The 18,850-nt window shown below is 35.2% G+C and overlaps 1 protein-coding gene across 4 annotated transcripts; it reads right to left on the bottom strand.

Moving 5' to 3' along the window:
• Positions 1-8,609: 8,609 nt before the first annotated feature.
• LOC113298069 (plastidic glucose transporter 4-like) lies at positions 8,610-14,776 on the bottom strand. 4 transcript variants are annotated; one of them, XM_026546727.1, is made up of 14 exons: positions 14,397-14,776; positions 13,919-14,193; positions 13,714-13,831; positions 13,442-13,509; positions 12,434-12,566; positions 12,256-12,355; positions 12,058-12,170; positions 11,735-11,828; positions 11,455-11,608; positions 10,378-10,524; positions 10,187-10,260; positions 9,762-9,850; positions 9,540-9,654; positions 8,610-9,095 (listed from the first exon to the last, which is right to left on the bottom strand). In XM_026546727.1, the coding sequence occupies exons 2-14, from the start codon at positions 14,169-14,171 to the stop codon at positions 8,913-8,915; spliced, it is 1,641 nt and encodes a 546-aa protein (XP_026402512.1). In that variant the 5' UTR covers positions 14,172-14,193; positions 14,397-14,776; the 3' UTR covers positions 8,610-8,912. The 4 variants fall into 4 exon arrangements, with proteins under 4 accessions (XP_026402512.1, XP_026402513.1, XP_026402511.1 ...); XM_026546728.1 differs by having other exon boundaries at positions 13,919-14,184; XM_026546726.1 differs by having other exon boundaries at positions 13,919-14,181; positions 14,397-14,775.
• Positions 14,777-18,850: the final 4,074 nt, after the last annotated feature.

Below are 18,850 nucleotides of genomic sequence, written 5' to 3'. Positions count from 1 at the left end.
TTTTTTTTTGCCATATCACCTTCACATCAATCGGTTGGAGATGATTTTTTATAAATATAGTTGTGGATCCTACGTGGATTAGGACTTTTTCCTTCACACAATGTTAACTTAATCCTGCACAATGTTAACTATCCAAACTGTAGCACAGTAGCACATAAAATCATTAGTATCTGCGTCCCCAAAGATAGTCGTCCGTCGTAAGTGTCTACTACATCAAAATTTAAAGTTGGAAGATACAATATTGAATCTGGATATAAATGCCTAACCCAAGAGGTTCACCGAGTTTTTGTGGACCTCACCTTGTCCAACAAAGATTCAATTTTTCTTGTGGAAAACAATTAACAAAGGTCTACCATTCTCTATCCCAAGTTGCAATTAAAAACGAGGGGTACCAAGTACACCGCCAACTTTTTCGTTCGGTAACCTGTATGGACAAAACCTTAATACAATTCCAAGTAGATCATCTTAATGATCATTGAACAACATTGTACAAAGAGTTTATATATATTTCTCTTACAATCAAAAAGTTCTAGACAAGGAATCTGTGAGCCTGATATAACCGTAAGAGTACTCGGACAATTCCAAAGATCAATATCCAAGTTCAATCTAGTTGAATCCAATAAACGGATCGGAGTTCTGCCAAGCACGAAACTTGTCATCTATCTTACAAGATACGAATTCTACAAAAAAAGGGTTATATAATCGACCACAATCAATATATATATGGATTATATAACTACGATTGATTACGTACTAGTGCGGAAAAGGAAAAACACAAGACACCAAAAGTTTTGTTAACGAGGAAACCGCAATTGCAGAAAAACTCTGGGACTTTGTCTAAATTTATACACCAAGTATTAAGTCTCTACAGACACTAGCCTACTATCAGTACTTCGAACTGGAATGTAGTTGAGGTCAAATCCATCGTCCAAACAATTCAGTTACATTCGGGCTCCTTACGTCTGTTGAATCTCACAATATTCTATGCAATTGATTCCCTCAGCTGACGTCCTTTACAACCTAAGTGAAGACTTTTGATACCAATTTTCCTTTAACAAATATTCCTATATGATTTCTATTTAGATCGTGAGATCAAGGTGAGGAAATCTGTTTGTAATAGACAAAGCTAAAAAACCTCAAAATCAGGTACTTATGACTCCCAAAGAGCATCCTAGATTATCATTCACCTCACATAAACAATCTTAGACAAGTCCAATTAAGAATCATTATCATATATCTATCTTGCGGAATCACAAAGTCTGAGACGAAGAAACTTTACGATTATTATCTATCTTGCTTGAAAGAGATTACGAAAACCTTAATACATAAAGGCAAGATCAGGATACACAAACTATCAAGGTAAAAGATAGTCGGACCTGGCTTCACGAATCCCTAAGTGAAGCCTTTAGATCGTTTACCTAATTGTGTTTCACAAAGGAGACCTAGGTTAATAGAGGACGACGCTAGCTTACAACTAGAATACATGAAAGTGTCAGGGATTTAATTTTCCAGTTGTTTAAGTCTCTCTATTTAAAGACTTTCAAGATCGAAGGTCGCTTAGGATTCAAGCTAAGATAGCTTGGGGATCAAGCAAACACTTTCTTGTTTAAATGAAACTATCATTAAGGTTTCACGTAAGCATATGGGAAATTCGACTTGAAATCACATAGCAGAATATACATTATGGTCAGTCGTAGCCGAACCATGTATAATGATAGTTCATGGCCGGTTAGCCGCGTTGAACCATAAGCTTAGTCATGATTATTTAACACTTTAGACTGTAATCTTGATGCACAATCACAAGTGATTAAGTGATCAAATATGTATTTAGAAGTGTCTTAGAGGGTTAACCAAATGCCAAACATATCGTAGAAAATAGTTTGAATATGAAAATATTCGACATGGTAAGTACGTGTACCGGGTACGTGTACTAGACCCAATCGGTGAACTCAAACTTCCAAGGTACGTGTACCATGTATGTGTACCCATAAGGAAATTCTCGGAAAAACTATTTTGGTACGCATACTGGGTACACGTACCCGTAAGTCAGTTTCGGAACTCAGGCTGTTTTGCTACGCGTACTGGGTACGTGTACCATAATCCAATTAACGAACTCACGCTATTTTGGTATGTGTACTGGGTACATGTACCATGAGCCGTTACCAAACTAGAGCTACCTCAGTAGACGTGCTAGTTATACGTACTACTGATCCGAAACCAATACAATTACGCCGGTACGTGTACTAGGTATGTGTACCGTCCCTATATCCATATTTTCAGTAGTTTCTTATTTTCCTTGGATCGGGTTGTGTTCGTACGAATACCCGTGTTACTGTTACAAATCAATTTTGGAAACCCTGAAAAATTAACTTCCCTAAGAAACCATTTAAAATACCAAACCCCTAAGTCACGTACGCATACTCTGGGTTATTTTGTAGATTGTCAAGAATGTCTTCCTCTTCATCTTCACGCTCTGGTGGATTTGTAAGAGGGTTTCTTGATAAAGGTATTGGTTTTGAGTCCAAAGGGAGGAAGAAAAGAACTATAGTAGAAGATGATTATCCTAATGCCTCATGTTACTATGCCTATACACATCAGGATATTGAGAAGGAGGATATGGTCTCTGCTGAAGTTGTTCATGGTTTTCTTAAATACTTTGAGGAGGCAAAACTGCAGCTCGTTGATACTTTGAAAAGTCTTGATGTGTTAAGAACCGAGTTGAAAAAGGTTACTTCTGACCTTGGTCTCGTAAAGACACATGTTAAAGATCTTTTCAATGAGGATATCTTCTCTGAAAATGCAGTGAATGCTGTCAATCACAAGCTCAAAGAACTCAAGGTTCATGAGGATTCCGAAACGTCTATGTAGCTTCAGTTTGTGTTCGGTTTTGATGGTTTAGGAGTCTGTCTTTGTTCATTAGCTTGTTGATTTTATTTTGTCTAGGAAACTTCTTATAAAAATTTTATTCTTGTGTTTTTAAGAAGAATAACTAGAGTTTGGAATAACCATTATTGTGATTACACATAGCTATGTCCAACGATTTTCATCTTCAATGTTTTTAGATTTATTTATTTAAATTCTAAAGTTTGTTTGGAAGATTATTTTGCAGTATTAATCTTTATGGTTTTATATATTGCAATTTGTTATGGGATATGTGTGTTTGCATCCGTGAACTATGATTGTCCCATACGTGGTCAAAAGTTAAGTCTTTCATATGTCGATATGCAAGTATTGATAAAAGATTGAATGAACTTTTGACAAACAAAAGTTAAAGCCTTTTATGTCATTATCTTAATGGAAGAAAGGATAAAACTTTTGTTTACAAAGATTAAGTCTATTGTATGTCATTGTGCAAATAGTGATGAAAGATAGAATGAATCTTTGTTTATTCCACATTATTGGTCTTCCCTGATCCATATTTTTATGTATATACTGTGAGGCTCTGTAAGTTCTCTTATGTTGAGCATTTATGATTAAATTAATCATGTGTTCTCTTGTGGTTAATTTAATTGAGTATTTTGGATACAAATTCATATTCTTATGTGATTTGTTGTTGTCCAAAGAAATCCTTCTTTTCTTGTGAAAGTAAGGTCGCTCTTGTTGTTCTTTCGGGAATGACATTTTATGGGGGGGAGAGTTCTTAATTGAACTTGTGCTTAATTGCCAAATATTTGTGGGGAGTGCGGTTGTGGAATATTATAGGGGTTATCTTGTATCTTTATAAACTCCTTGATGAATGCATTTAGCTTCGGCTATATGATTGCATCCAAAAAAGTTGATATGTGCTTTCTTTTGGTCATGAAGTGTCTCGATGGAAATTTCATTAGGATCCCACTAGTTTTCGTACCTTTGCCAATTTTATTGACAACAAGGGGGAGAATTAATGTGTAGTTCACACTACAAATACATATGGTTTTCGGATCATTATGTAAGGGGGAGTGGTTTTCATGTGAGATGAAATAGTGACTAAGGGGGAGTGATACATATCACCATAGTATTATTGTCAAAGTTGTCATACAATTGAACTTTGATTCTGTGTAATAATACTATGACATTGTGTAACAATGATTGAGAGCTTTTGTTTTCTCATCTTCAACAACGATGATGCTGCATTGAATATCTTTGGAATCATTGGAGTACTTGGAAGTGACGAAGATTTCGAGTAATGTTGAAGAACCAAGGAGATCATGCATGTGGAAGAGAAGCTGCAAAGTTTATTTATTTTGTATTCCATATGTATTGATAGTTTTGTCACTAAAATTTACGAAGGGGGAGATTGTTAGAGCACTGCTCGGTCGAACTCGCAAGCGTTGCTATCTCAAGCTTGTTTGTCAAGTTTAGTTGCCAAAACTATAAGTCTTGATTTCTAGTCTACTTATAGCTAACTCTCGAACTAGGATAGAAAGTGTAGTTGAGCTCTAGACTCCACGACGTTTATCATGCAAAGACGAAGAACTACTCAAGGAACTGGTGGAACTTCATCGACTAAAAGGTATGTGGAGACTTGAACTTATCTATCACTCAAAAATCTATCTACTCTATGTCCTATCTTGAAATAAAAATCGTATTGCTATATAGACTTCGATTATACACATTTGCTATTTCGAGCCGAGTTCATCTCGCTTATCTATTTCTCAAAATATGTGTTGGTAAGATTTCACTTTGGCCAAGTTCATCTTTGTAAGTGACGAAAGTCATGTTGATTATTTCAATATCTTGAAAATCGCTTTGATGAAAAATAATGTGTGAATAACCTCTATTTAATTTCCTCTAAGAATGTTTCAATGATTGAAATGAGAGTTTAGAATATATAACCTTGAATGGATATAAACATTGTATGTAAACTCATACTTGTGTAAGTCCAAAATCCTTGAACTAAAGTATGCGTACTTTGCTAGTTCAGGATGTCCGGAAGCTAAGTCCGCGTACCCGTATGCCTACTGCCGGAAGTTCAGATCCCGTGAATTTCTGCTGGAGTTTGTGAACTGAAAACAAACTCAAATCGGATACTCAAGGATATGTAACGGTATGCATACTTGAGCGGGTTATTTTCTAAAAACGGTTTATTCGTGAATTAAGAAATATATAAACTAAGGAATGCATATTTACAAACCGTGGCTGTAATGTTCATGAATCGATTCGAGTGAATCAAATCGTTTTTGCTTTGATTGTGTCTTATATACTTCTATGAGATCTAAGCAATTGAACAACTTTCTAAATAGTTCTTTTGAATCATTTGAACTAGTTATAGTGAAGATGAATAAGGTTGATATGAAAGTGCTCATATGGATAACCATTGGTTAGCTATTGTTGAACCAACTAGGTGTACACGTTTAGGTACGGTTACACAAACCTAAATGAACGTGCATTACATTTGTGTATAACAAGCTAAGTTCGATCTAACGGATATTAGCTTGAATCTAATCAGGTTTTCATCTAGTGAATATTGAATGCTTTGTTACCAAGGTAACTTAGATTGCAAACCCTTATTTGGAGACTATATAAAGGAGAACTCATGCAACTGGGAAACCTAATCCCCACACCTCATGTGTGATACTAGGTGTATGAGCTAGAGTCGATTCTCCTTTAACCTTAGGTTTCTATCGATACCCTGTAGGTTAACGACTTGAAGACTTCATTGGGATTGTGAAGCCAGACCCAACTATTTTCTCTGTAGTTGCGTGATCTGAGCTTGCTGTTTCTATCGTGATTGAGTGCAATCGTAAGATTGGCTTGAGATTAATTTCTCCGATAGGCAAGATAGAAAAGTAGTAACAAACATCTTCGTCTCATCGTTTGTGATTCCACAATATCTTGTTTCGCTAGTCGATTAATATTATTGTGAGGTGATTGATATTTCTAGGCTGTTCTTCGGGAATATAAGTCTGGTATATCAATTGGTTCCTGTTCACCTTGATTTATCAAAAGACAGAACAAAACTTGTAGGTATTTCTGTAGGAGACATATTTATCTATTCATGTAGACTTTTCTGTGTGATACATATTTGTTTATTAAAGTCTTCGACTTTGGGTCGTAGCAACACTTAATTGTGGGTGACATCAGCTAAGGGAATCAAGTGCGTAGTATCCTGCTGGGATCAGAGACGCAAGGAGCACAACTGTACCTTGGATCAGTGTGAGATTGATTGGGGTTAAACTACAGTCCAGACTGAAGTTAGTTTGTAGTAGGCTAGTGTCTGTAGCGGCCTAATACAGTGTTGTTCAATCCGGACTAGGTCCCGGGGTTTTTCTGCATTTGCGGTTTCCTCGTTAACAAAACTTCTGGTGTCTGTGTTATTTCTTTTCCGCATTATATTTTGTTATATAATTGAAAATATCACAGGTTGTTCGTCGAATCGATCAATTGGTAAATCCAACCTTTGGTTGTTGGTTGAAATTGATTGATCCTTGAACATTGGTCTTTGGTACCGTTCAAGTGATTTCTCTTGTATTCAATCAGACTCACAGATTTCTATTTGCTTGAGTTGGGATTGAATCGAGAAATTGAGATATAACTCTTGGATATACTTTTTATTAAGATTGAGTCTGACTGTCTAGTTGATTCACTTAAAAGTATATTGGGGTTAGTCCATACAGATTGCTAACCGTAATATTGGGTGAGGTTGTTAGACCCCCGCTTTTTCAGAAAGTACCCTAATTAGGCGAAATCTCTTACGACCACTCGTTTAAAGGCTTCTGTGGGATCAAGAAGCTCCACGAGTACAGTTGGTGGGAAACTAGATAATTGCAGTTTATTGGTTTTCGATTGATTTGATTGACTAACGGTTGTTGAAACTTTAATTGCACCTAGTTTGTTTATTCTTGAGATTTTTCTCTTCTGATATAAGATTTACTCAAACTAGATCGAAGTATCGACGATATCTTTAGAACTGTTTGTAGATCTAAAGACATCTTGTGATAACCCATTGTTAACAGACTCCGTTCTGTGCGTGCTTGATCATAAGAGATACAAGTGGTGTTGTGCAGGTTTTAATTGAAGATTAAAGAAGATTTGAAGACGAAGAAGATTTCTTATTGATTTATCATATCTTTGTGTAGCACAAACCTTGATCGGTTGGGATCCAACTAGAATCAGATTTATTCGATTGATTAGTTGCGTGAGATCGGTAACGCCTAATACTTCTCTTGAGATCTATTTTGATTGTTACAAATCCGAACCTTATTACCTAGGTAATAGAGGTTGGATTGATCTAACCAGGCAAAGGAGTTTATTAGTTTAAACAGAAGAGTCTTTGCATATGACTTGAGATATCTTTATCTTAAAGAATCAAGAGAGTTGTTACCAAACAGATTTGTTGTTCCTTTACTGTTTGGAATACGATCCAAAGGAATTGTTCCAGTGCGTCCACTCATCGAAGACGAAAGCTTAGGGATACTGAAGAAACTAAGTGAACTAGGGTTAGTTGCTTGGTCTCAACTATACGAAGTTGGTTTAGATTTTGTATAACGACTTAATTTTGAGAGTATTCAATTCTGGACTTGGTCCCGGGGTCTGCATTTGCGGTTTCCTCGTTAACAAAATCTTGTTGTGTCATTTACTTTTCCTTTCCGCAATTATAATTGTTGTTATTATAATTTAAAGTAAATTACACAAACATTAACTCCGCATTACTTGATAGTGAGTTTGGTTAAGTCCGAACATATTATCAAGTAATCACACTTTGATAGTCGTATTGTTTCGATCTCGTATCCATAGACAATCACACAAAGTGTGAATACCGATTTGTTGTATTGTCTCGACTTTGTCCATAGACAATCACTTTCGATAAGAGGACTTATAGGTGGATAAATAAAAGATTATGTTGTATTTGGGTACCCTCGTCTTTTCACAATCATTTTTTAAAATATATGGATAAGGGGCTTTGGGTTTTACTTCCTAACGACCCTATTTTGTTTTATTAGATATATCCAAATTAATCCGGGTATACCCCAATCTCGCGAGTTTCCAAAGGGTCTCATATATAGGCTTAACTTGCATATTAGGATCAGCTATGGTAAAATCACCAGCTAAAAGCTTGTAAGACAATTTAACAGTAAACTACCATATTTAGTGAATGGCCAAATGAATCTGTCATAGCCTGACATCAGGATCCTAATGTTCATTATTTTCTGACAATTATCTTGAGTGAAGAAAGCTTGTACAGTTGTACTAGGTCTGAATTCCAAGTTTTAGTATCTCTATCAATCAAATCAAGTTGTTCACGCACAAATTGGTTGACACAATAGTCAACCAATTTGTGTGTCAACCAATTTGTGCGTGAACAACTTGATTGATAGATAATTGTCAGCATGGTATTCATCCATTTCCATGCCGACTGTCTAACATCGTCATGGTATTCTTTATTTTAGTATGCTGACTCCGAGAAAAAAAATTAAAAATTGTTTTAGAAAAATCAAATAGAATCAATTAAGATAAAAAGATAAAAAAAAAAGATTTAACAATACAACGGCAGTTTAGCCATTATAAAAAAATATGCGGATAAGGATTATTTCTAAATATTTCTATTTTGTGTCTTCAAACATTCACCCATTAGACAGCCAAACGAGTCTAAATTCTTATTCAAAATCAATTTTTTAATTGTAGTAAAATGAAACCAAACCTTAACAACTCATTGTAAACTCAACTCCATTGTCTCTTATCCGAAAACCTCAACACAATGAGTCTCTATTCATAAAGTTCAAGAAAACCTAATAGTCTTGTAAGTTATGATGATAGAAAACCCAAGTGATATTGGAAAAAACAAAAAGCCAAACAATTAAATAACAAAATTAAAATGATGTGAAAGACACTAGAACGACATGAGCCTATTTATCTTTGGGAGAACTAGGAACTACTGTTAAGAAAAAAGAAAAAAAATCAGGACTTTTACAATGGCTTCCCTGTTTTCACTGTCATACTGCAGAAGTCAAAGCACGTTCTATTTCTTCCAGTGACCTGCCTTTCGTTTCCACCACGTTGGAAGCTATGTACACAACAACAAGAATACAAACCATGGCGAATCCCAAATAAACTGAACCAATACCAAACTTGTTTACCACGCTCAGAAAATAAAGGCCAATGACAAAGTTAGATACCTGTTTGAACAAGAATCCAGGAGTTAACGATCATATACGAGACACATAAAGAATAATATGCGACTTTGAACCCTTTCCTACAAAAAGTTATGACCACTTAAAGATTCACATAGTGATACCTAGATAACTAGAAGTGGTGATACAATCCTTTTCGAGAATGATTTTACAAAAGATAATGCACACTACGCCATGTGTGTGGGTGTGTGGACGTCCGTGAGAGGGAAAGAATGGATGAACCCTCTTAAACTGCTATAACAGGATTTTCACACCTGTTATATTGTGGCATTTGGAGAAATTTAAAAATATTTTGGTACTGACTACTGATTTCTGGCTTCTGGTAATATATGGTCTTACTAATTACTGAAGCCATTACCAAAAAGGATAAAAGCAAAGTTTGTAATTTGTAACATATACATGTTATATCCGAGCCCTTGTTAGACTTACCCAATGCATTCCCAATGACAAAGCAACTGCCTTGGCTCTGATTCTGGACGCAAAGATCTCCGGAAGTAGAAGAGCTGGCACCGGGCCCGCACCGAGTGAGAAGGACAACACGTAGCTGTTTCAGAGTAATTTATAAGAAACGAGTTTGTAGAGGAAAACACAAATCAATAGATGCAATTGGTTGAAGAAACAGAAGTAACAGAACTATAAAAACTAACTCACAGGACAGTTCCAATAACGGCAAGGTTGCCAGAATATGGTGCCAAAACTTTCCAGGAGAAAGACAAAGAGAGGAGCAACATGGAAGCAGCCTTCATGAACAAAAATGAAAGTCCATTGTCAGAAAATACATCCATAAGGCCTTCAGCTTTAGTTTTACAGAATGTTTGGACTAAAAGAATTATGTTAGTAATTAGTTGTTTTCTAGTTTGAACCATCTAGGCTATATTGCAGATCTTCTTGCAAGTTCCGGTACATGTAAACCAACCTTACAAGTTCATGATTCAGTATAGTTCCAAAAATATTTAGATGTAACCATCAGTACAGCTTGTGATTGTTAAGCCAATATTGCATCTCGATTATATATGTTGCAGAACAAAATTTATGGTACTGAAACATATGGAGTACACAGAGCAAAGATAAGCTACCATTCCAGAGAAGCTTGTAACTAGAAGACTTTTCCTTCCTTGTTTGTCCATCAAAGAGGATGCTATAGCTGTGCCTGTTAAACAAAATAACGGGTGATCATAATATAGCTTTTATTGTTCTATAAAATGTGAATCAGATTTTTAAATTCGGCAGGATTAACTTCGTAAGGTACAAGCAACAGTAGACTAACCAAAGACATTGGATGCACCAACAAGAGCACTTGCAGCAACATCTGATGCAATTCCAGCACTGCGGAAAACAGATGTAGAATAATACACCACAGCATTTATTCCAGCCAACTGTTGAAACAAGAAAAGTGCTGCCCCCACGCTCACAACTGCAAAAACAACATAATAGTAAGATACTACACCAGCAAATCTATGCATATACTTCCTCATGTTTTACTCGATAACTGTAGTGACATCCAACTATCAGGTTCTGGAAAATCAGAAGGTTTGCGACTGGAGCCCTACTCATCAAATCGAATTTTTAGGTTCTGTTTTTGAACTAGGTGTAAAAAATCCCATTTGACTGGCGCCCCTTTAGTCAAACGATGCTTTTCTCCATCAATCGCGAGTTTAGGAGAGATGGTCTGGTCTCTCTTTATTACATATACCAGAGGAAGAGGTCTCAAGTTCGAGACTTCTCAGTAGAAGAGTACTATCCGTGAATGCCCTAAGTGGGGAGAGCTGACTGAAGCCCAACTTGATTGACTAGTCCCTGGGCTATAAGTAATCTGGACTTTCCCGTCAGTCGTGGCTTTTAAGAGAGATAATTCTCTCACCATTCATTAGTCTTGAGGTCATTGTAGCTGCATACCGTAATTCCATAACTCTATGTAACCAAAAAGTTTCATATCCAAGCAATCATTTACTTTTACCGGGTCAGCAAACTCATTCAGATAAGGTGGTTATTCAAGGGAAGATTAATGCTCCATCTTGGTCCAGCAAAGTGAATGCATTAAATGCAGTTCACATGGATCAAATGGTTGTTTAATTCAACTCTTTCTTTATCCTAGTTGTTTTAATTATTTCCTGTTTTTAGCTCTTGATGCCATTCTTGCTCTATCTCTATTCGTTTTTTGTGTAAGCTCGTTTAATAGCCATGCTGGGATGCCTTCTAATCCAATAAGCTTCGCTTGTGAAAAAAAAATGTGCACTTGTACGGACGGACGAATGAATGAGAAGTCAATCATCAATAAGCAACAAGACTAACAAGTTAATTTTGCTTAGCGCCAAAAAAACAATGAAATATGAATATTATGTACCTTTCCAGTAGCGGGAACTAAATAGATCAAACCATCCAGCCTCTGGTTCCACAGAACCCTGACTGCCTGCGCGTAAATCATGCATAGCCTCAGCAACTCTTTCTTTTCCCCAGAGTGTCTTTATAGCTCTTTCAGCGTCAGCTGTCCTTCCTTGCTAAAAAAAGAAGAAGATTTTCATAATGAATTAATCAAATTAATCCATAACTTCTTAACTATGCAACTAAGCATATATATAAACTGAAGTATATACATATAAATTTCAGGATTTTGTGTGTATAACCTGAAAAAGCCACCGAGGACTTTCTGGACACATTGCCATTCCTAGAGCCAATAGAATAGACGGAACAACTGCAACACCAAACATTGTCCTCCACCTGCCAAAAGAATGCACGGAATATGAGAGACAATAGGAAATCGGTAAGGTAGTTTTGTAGCTAAAAGGCAGGTCAGAAGTGAAAGTTGGATAACATTTTCAAACTTTACCTGACCTTCTCCACAGTTGTTCTTATGTGATTTAGTTGCTAGGCATATCCATAAATTAATTTCATAGAACATAAAGAAAATAGTACAATGCCCAACAAAAAATACGAAACAATGGAGTACCATAAAGGATTTCCTGCTAAAGGCAATCCAGCTACCAATGCTGCGAGAATTCCAACACAGATAAAGAGCTGGTTAACTGATCCAAGTGCACCACGGATTTCGGTTGGTGATACCTGAACATCAAAATCGTTTAGCTAAAATTAAGGATACTGACACAGTTACTATCATTTCTAGACTTAAACCTGCATATGGAACTACCTCAGATATGTATAGTGGCACAAGAGCAGATGAGATACCAATTCCTATGCCAGCAAGTAGTCGGCCAATTATCATTGTCTGTACGCTCTGGGCTGTGGCACTGGTTCAACAATCCAAACTGATTAGGCAAGATCCAAATCTCAAAGTATTAGCCAAGGGCATACTGCATAGAACAAACCAGAGAAAGGCTCCAACTGCAAGTGGGATGGCATCTAATTGGAAAGTCCTTGTTCTACCAAACTTATCTGCCAATGATCCTCCAGTGAAGGAACCAACGGTAGCTCCAGCAAGGGACGTGCTAACAATCCATCCTAGCAAGGACACACCAGTATTGAAACTTGTAAAGTCAGATTTTATCACGCACTTCAAATAACAAAAATGAAACGATCAATCATTCTATAGAGAGCAAGTACGGTAAGCTAAAGAATTAGAATGACCAGTACTCATTTCAAAGAATGGTAATCAAAATGGATATGTCAATTATAGCAGGCCCCAGGATCCAATACATCTTATATTAAAATCAACTCTAAACCAAACAGTATAAAGCCAACTCTAAATCATACATGAAATTTGAATGTTCTGTCTATTGCCGTTTTAGAATAGAGTATTCAATCTATTGAAATCCTGGCATTGTGGAAGTTTAATTTTTATGTGGAAGTTTAATTCAACCCTATTAGCTCATTTCCTACATTTTTACCAGCATATTTTAGATACCGTTTCATGTAGAATAACGTGTTCTTGTTGAATTTTCTCCTTGCACTAAATACTCTTTGAACAAAGGCCTGACTACTGGTCTTGTTAATGTATGACTAGATATTCAATTTATTGTTTACAACCATGGCTCCTAAATTTCGGATATTTTTCTTTTCGGTTATAGATTAGTAGTAAGCAGGCACTGACATAGTTCTACCAATAGCATCATCGCATGCTAAGGTACTATTCATCTATAGTTTTGACATGTCAAGAAATATTTCACTCAAACCATCAACTAACTGAAGCATTTCCATTGACATAAGATTTTAAACTTTTCTTGCAACTCTACAACATGTGGATTAATCAATGGTGGAAATTGTCTGGATTAATCATCATACACGTTAGCATGTGGAATTTTGTCATATAAAAGCAAGCCGATGTTTTTACCAGGATTCATATCATGAGATGGTCAACAAAGACATCGGATACTTGCCTTGTAATACAGCATTCTCAGAAATGCCTAGATCCTTGGAGAGGTACTCAAGTGCCCCATTCACCACACTGCAGGAACAAAAACAAAATCATACAGATCTTTTTTAGCATATGGACAGAAGAATTGCTTAGTCACGGAGACGAATAACTTTACAGGTTTAGTTTACAACATTACAACTAATTATAGTACATCACATGCTTATAGATGATTTCAAATAAAACTGATTCGCGCAAGTGACTTTTCACACACTTGAACTGCAAATAATATCGTACCCTAGATGATAGCCAAATAGAATAGCTCCCAAACAAGCAACCCCAACATATGGCAAAACTGAACCAGATGATGTTCCTTGAGACTTGGGAGAGGACGGTACAGCTTCAAGATCTTCACCTGCAAATGAAGTACCCGTAGAGAACCAAGAAATGGAATTCAGATTGGACAAAAAAAAAAAAAAAAACTTAAATATCATCAACGAACCAGATGCTTGAACCTTGACGAATCTAGGTTTTGCAGATGATCCGCCAATATTATCTACTCTAACTCTTGCACGTGCAAGTTCAGCTCCCATAACGCGTGAATCAAGTCTTAATTGACAATTAGATTTTCTGTCTGTTATCAACAGATTTTTCACACTTGGTGAAATTCTTCTACTGTTAAATCGACCAAACTTATTGATGATTCCAGTATCAGAACCTAGATTTCCTTTCACGGAAAATGCTGAAGCCTGCATATTTTAATCCCTGCTACAGAGTCTAATTAGCATAAAAAATTGAAGAAAATTATAAACCACAATTCGTCTTAAGCAGAAATCTGCATTGACAAAAAATTATGATCCCTATGAGATCCCCAATCCAGATAAGAAGTAATGAAGATAGAATCAAAAAACACGGACGATCGCAGTAAATTTCAGTCTAGAAAATGATTAACACAGTGAACTGAATTTGATTAAACTTACAGCGGATACGAACGAAGAAAAGGATGAGATATTCTAAATTCGCTGTGTGTACTTCTTGATAAACGTGAAATAGAGAAGTGTAGCTTTGAAAGTTCCGAAGTGCTTAGTAGATTTTGAGATTAATACTCGTATTATATAACCAGAGACAGGATTTCTTGTTAGCTTTGCTGAATGGTTACTGCTGCTCGGAATAATAATATATGTATACTTAATCAAGGTGACAAGTCCTCATTTCAATATAGGTTTTGCCGAAATAAGAAAAGAAGAAATTTCTTTGGCCGTTTGTGTAGAATTTCCGGATTTCATCTCTATCATGTTGATAGAGTTGGATTTTTCCAACAGTGATCCAACTATGGATGGGAACTCAACAATGTGTTGGAGCAAAACCCCACTGAGGAAACAAGGGGATTAGTTTTTTCAGCCCACAAGTCTCTATTAACAGCCCACGTGACTTTATTTATGCGCGTCAGATCTTCATGTTATCATTTATTTATTACTCCCTCCGTTCCTTTTTAATATCCTGATTTCTATAAATAAATGTTTTAAAAAATAGGCTGATTTCCTAATTGGTAAAGTCAAATGTTACTTTAATTTTTTGGGACCATTTTTTTCTTAATTTTTTTTGATGACAAGTGTCATGGGAACCATTTCACTTTAATTCTTTTGCTGACAAGTGTCATGGGACCATTTCACTTCACTTTTTTTATTGACATGTGTCATGAGGACCACTTTCAATGATTAGTTCTCTTAACTTCCTTACATTTCTCTAAAAACAAAACTAGCCTATTAAAAAAGAACGGATGGAGTATAAAAAATGATTTGGATAACTACCGAACGCAATATTGAAATTCAGCAAAGAGCAAACCTAAAAAAATGATCAAGAATGAACATACATGAGGAAATTTCATTTAGATTTTATTCGAGGAAAAAAAAACTTTTGTTATGAATTTATAAATGATCATAAGATTATGCTGTGTAAGGGAGGTTTTTGAAGCTTAAAATCAATGAAAACATTTTTCTTAGAAATTATAATAAGTTTTTTTTGTAGAAAAATTGGATTAGGGGTTTTTGAGAACCAGATAAGATGAGATTCATATAATGTAACAATTCCTACGTGTAATATCAACATATACAACCACCATTACGTATAATATCGATATGTACAATTACCCAACGTTAAATGAAATGTTTACATACACCCCACATGTGTTGTTTTAGCAAACGTTCTTTCATTCTTTCTTTTTTTCGGATGTGAGGTGGATCATTCAAAGGATTACCTTTCTTTGTTGTTAACCAAATTATGCAAATGGTACCATTTTGTAAACTAGAGAAGATCCTCCAAAACATCTAAGCTTTAACCTAATACTAATTCTTATGAGAAAATGAATAAAAGCTATTGACTCTTATGTTATTGTTGGACCAATGTTCGGTTGAACCACATGCGTTGGTATGTCAAGGTTATTGTCAAATTTAGTTTCCAAAACTATTTCTTGGCTCATAATCTACTGAAGTTAGGTTTGGACTAGATTAGGTTAAGTTCTAGGTTTCGTTCTAGTTACTCTCGAATATTGAAGATCACACGACGACATCATTTGAAAAAAATTCATTTAAGGTTAGTAACAAAAACTAATTTTTCTTTCAGACTCTTATCCCTTTTATCTATCTATCTTTTGTAGCAAAGTCAAAGTCTTTAGTATTGATTAAATTGCAAAGAAGGTTCTCATCACATATTAGCTTATCGACTAAAAGTCTAGTAATGTTTCGATGACAAGATCTTGCTTATCACATTTCGAAATTAAAATCTAGTAAGTATTCCTTCACGAGTTTTGAAAGTATATGTTTATTACAAACCTACTTGCTAAGTTTGCAAACTAATTGGAGAATTTGAAATTTCATTTTTTTGCTCGTTGAGTTCGTGAACCTAAGTATTGAGTTTGCGAACCTAACTAAAGTGGTTAAACCAATGCAACTTGGTTTTGGTTCATTCATTCTTCTTTGTTTTCAAGAAGAACATCTCGTATGCATATGGTCGTCATCCTTGGTACTTTCTATGTGCACATATTGTTATTAGTTTTTTCTTTATTTCGATCAAAATTGAGAACCAAGTTTTCGATATTTATTTAGGAAATTTCTACAAAGTGTGCGCATTGTCTATACTTAGTGGTTTAAAGTTACTTTTTGATGATAATTACTTGACGCTAAATTAGTCCAATACTTTAAACAATGGAAAGAACCTCAATGCAAATCAAGTTATAGCTAAAGAAACAATCCCTATGTATTTGAAGAAAGAACTTAGACTTAGCAGTTTGAGAATTACTACATCATTACCTACATCTAAAAAAACCTAGCCTTAATCAATCATCTACATTGCAAAGTTTGTGTTCTTACACTAAAGTTTCTTCTAGAACTATAGGAACTTTGAAAGATTTCACTTGAGGATTCGTGAAGCACGGGTATAAGTATATTTATCAGATAGTTTCGAAACATGTATCTTGGTTTGATATGTTATGTAATTCTTGTCTGTTATAAAGGGCATTCTCTTATGCCATAAGGTCATTCAAGAATTATTGATCAAATACAAGATTTGATAGAACTTTAATCTCGATCGCGCATAATGCTTATCTATTGAAATCCAGATTTTAAGATACCACATAATTCAGCTAGATTCGTCCTGAGATTGATATTCTTGTGAATTAGATTTATTAGTTGTCTCTACATAATTTAAAGAATTAGATAACATATTGTTTTGATTTAGATTCGTCAAATCCTAAGAGCATCCATAGTAATGGATATGAAATCTACATATATATATATATAAAAAAAAAGGTTACCATATTTTGCATCCAAATTCGCCTTTTGCCAAATTAGTATAATTAGATTTATTAGTTGTCTCTACATAATTTAAAGAATTAGATAACATATTGTTTTAATTTAGAATTCGTCAAATCCTAAGAGCATCCATAGTAATGGATATGAAATCTACATATCAAAAAAAAAAAAAAAAAAACTGAAAAAGGTTACCAGATTTGGCAGCCAAATTCGCCTTTTGCCAAATTAGTATATCGGAGATTATAACTGCGCCTGGCGCAGAGCACAATGATAAAAGCTTGGCTCGAGAGTGAAGTCAAGTCATGTTTGATTAAACATACATATTAAATGCGCCTCATATCAAATGTGATCTTAATAAGCATTTGAGACAAACGTGATTTTTATTGTTGTGATTCTTTATATAAATGGAAATCGGTAAGTGAAAGTACTGTTACATCCATATACTCAATTTGGATATAAGTTCTCACATGTCAAAGCTACACCAAAGTACCAAATTATAATGGAAAAGTTTCTCTTTCCTGGCAAGATGGTCGTTGCATTGACTAAAGTCAAGAAAAACACAAATCCTGCATATCTCCATCGAAAAACATTCTTCAGTTTCTTGTTCTCACGACAAAGTGGAGTCATAAAACCAAGAAAATCTGAAGTTCTCAGTTTTTTATTTTTCAAAGGATTCGGTAGCTTAGAGTTTCTGAGACATCCTCTTCTACATCGCGTTCAAAATCCGAGTCATCATCATCAGAAATCTCATCCAGTCTTTCTTGTAGACAAATTTTCAAGTCGCTATCAGTTTCTACATCATTAACAAGATTAACTCGTCCAGTAGATTCTCTCGATATGATTTCATGATGGTCTTCAGATATTGAATCGTGGATACCATCATCAAGTGTTAATTCAAAACTCTTAATGTCTTGCATTACGTTAACTAAATCATTCATTAGATTCAGTTCTTATAGGTGGGATCGTACCAACACAGATTGTTAGATCTTTTCGTATTTGCCTGCTCTAATACCAATTGAAAAGACAAGGGTACCCAAATACACCACAATCTTTAAATTATCCACCTATAAGTCCTCTTACCGAAAGTGGTTGTCTATGGACAAAGTCGAGACAATACTACAAATCGGTAATCGTCTATAGATACAAGATCGAGACAATACAACAATCAAAGTGTGATTACTTGATAATAGGTTCGGACTTAACCAAACTCTATAGGATCACTATCAAGTAATACGGAGTTAACGTTTGTGTGATTTACTTTAAATTATAATGACAACAATTATAATTGCGGAAAACAAAAGTAAATGACACAGCAAGATTTTGTTAACGAGGAAACCGCAAATCCAGAAAAATCCCGGGACCTAGTCCATAATTGAATACTCTCATAATTAAGCCGATATACAAAATCTAACAAACTTCGTATAATTGAGACCAAGCAACTAAATCTATAGTTCCCCTAGTTTCTTCAATATCCCTGCGCTTCCAACATTCAATAAGTGCACGCACTGGAACAATTCCTTTGGATCGTATTCCAAACAGTAAAGGAACAACAAATCTGTTTGGTAACAACTCTATTGATTCTTTCAGATGAAGATATCTCAAGTCATATGCAAAGGCTCTTCCGT

This window comes from Papaver somniferum, chromosome 7 (genome assembly GCF_003573695.1).
Source record: "Papaver somniferum cultivar HN1 chromosome 7, ASM357369v1, whole genome shotgun sequence".
In the NCBI taxonomy this organism is placed as follows: Eukaryota; Viridiplantae; Streptophyta; class Magnoliopsida; order Ranunculales; family Papaveraceae; genus Papaver; species Papaver somniferum.
The sequence above is the reverse complement of the archived record's forward strand: the minus strand, read 5'-3'. Positions and strand labels throughout refer to the sequence as shown.

Excerpts from the sequence above, each read along its gene's own strand:
- LOC113298069 (XM_026546727.1), bottom strand. The coding sequence starts at position 14,171 with ATGCAGGCTTCAGCATTTTCCGTGAAAGGAAATCTAGGTTCTGATACT. Across the intron at positions 13,510-13,713 it reads CTATTTGGCTATCATCTAGG|TGTGGTGAATGGGGCACTTG; the intron begins GTACGATATTAT and ends TTGTTCCTGCAG. Across the intron at positions 12,567-13,441 it reads TGAGAATGCTGTATTACAAG|GATGGATTGTTAGCACGTCC; the intron begins GCAAGTATCCGA and ends TGTCCTTGCTAG.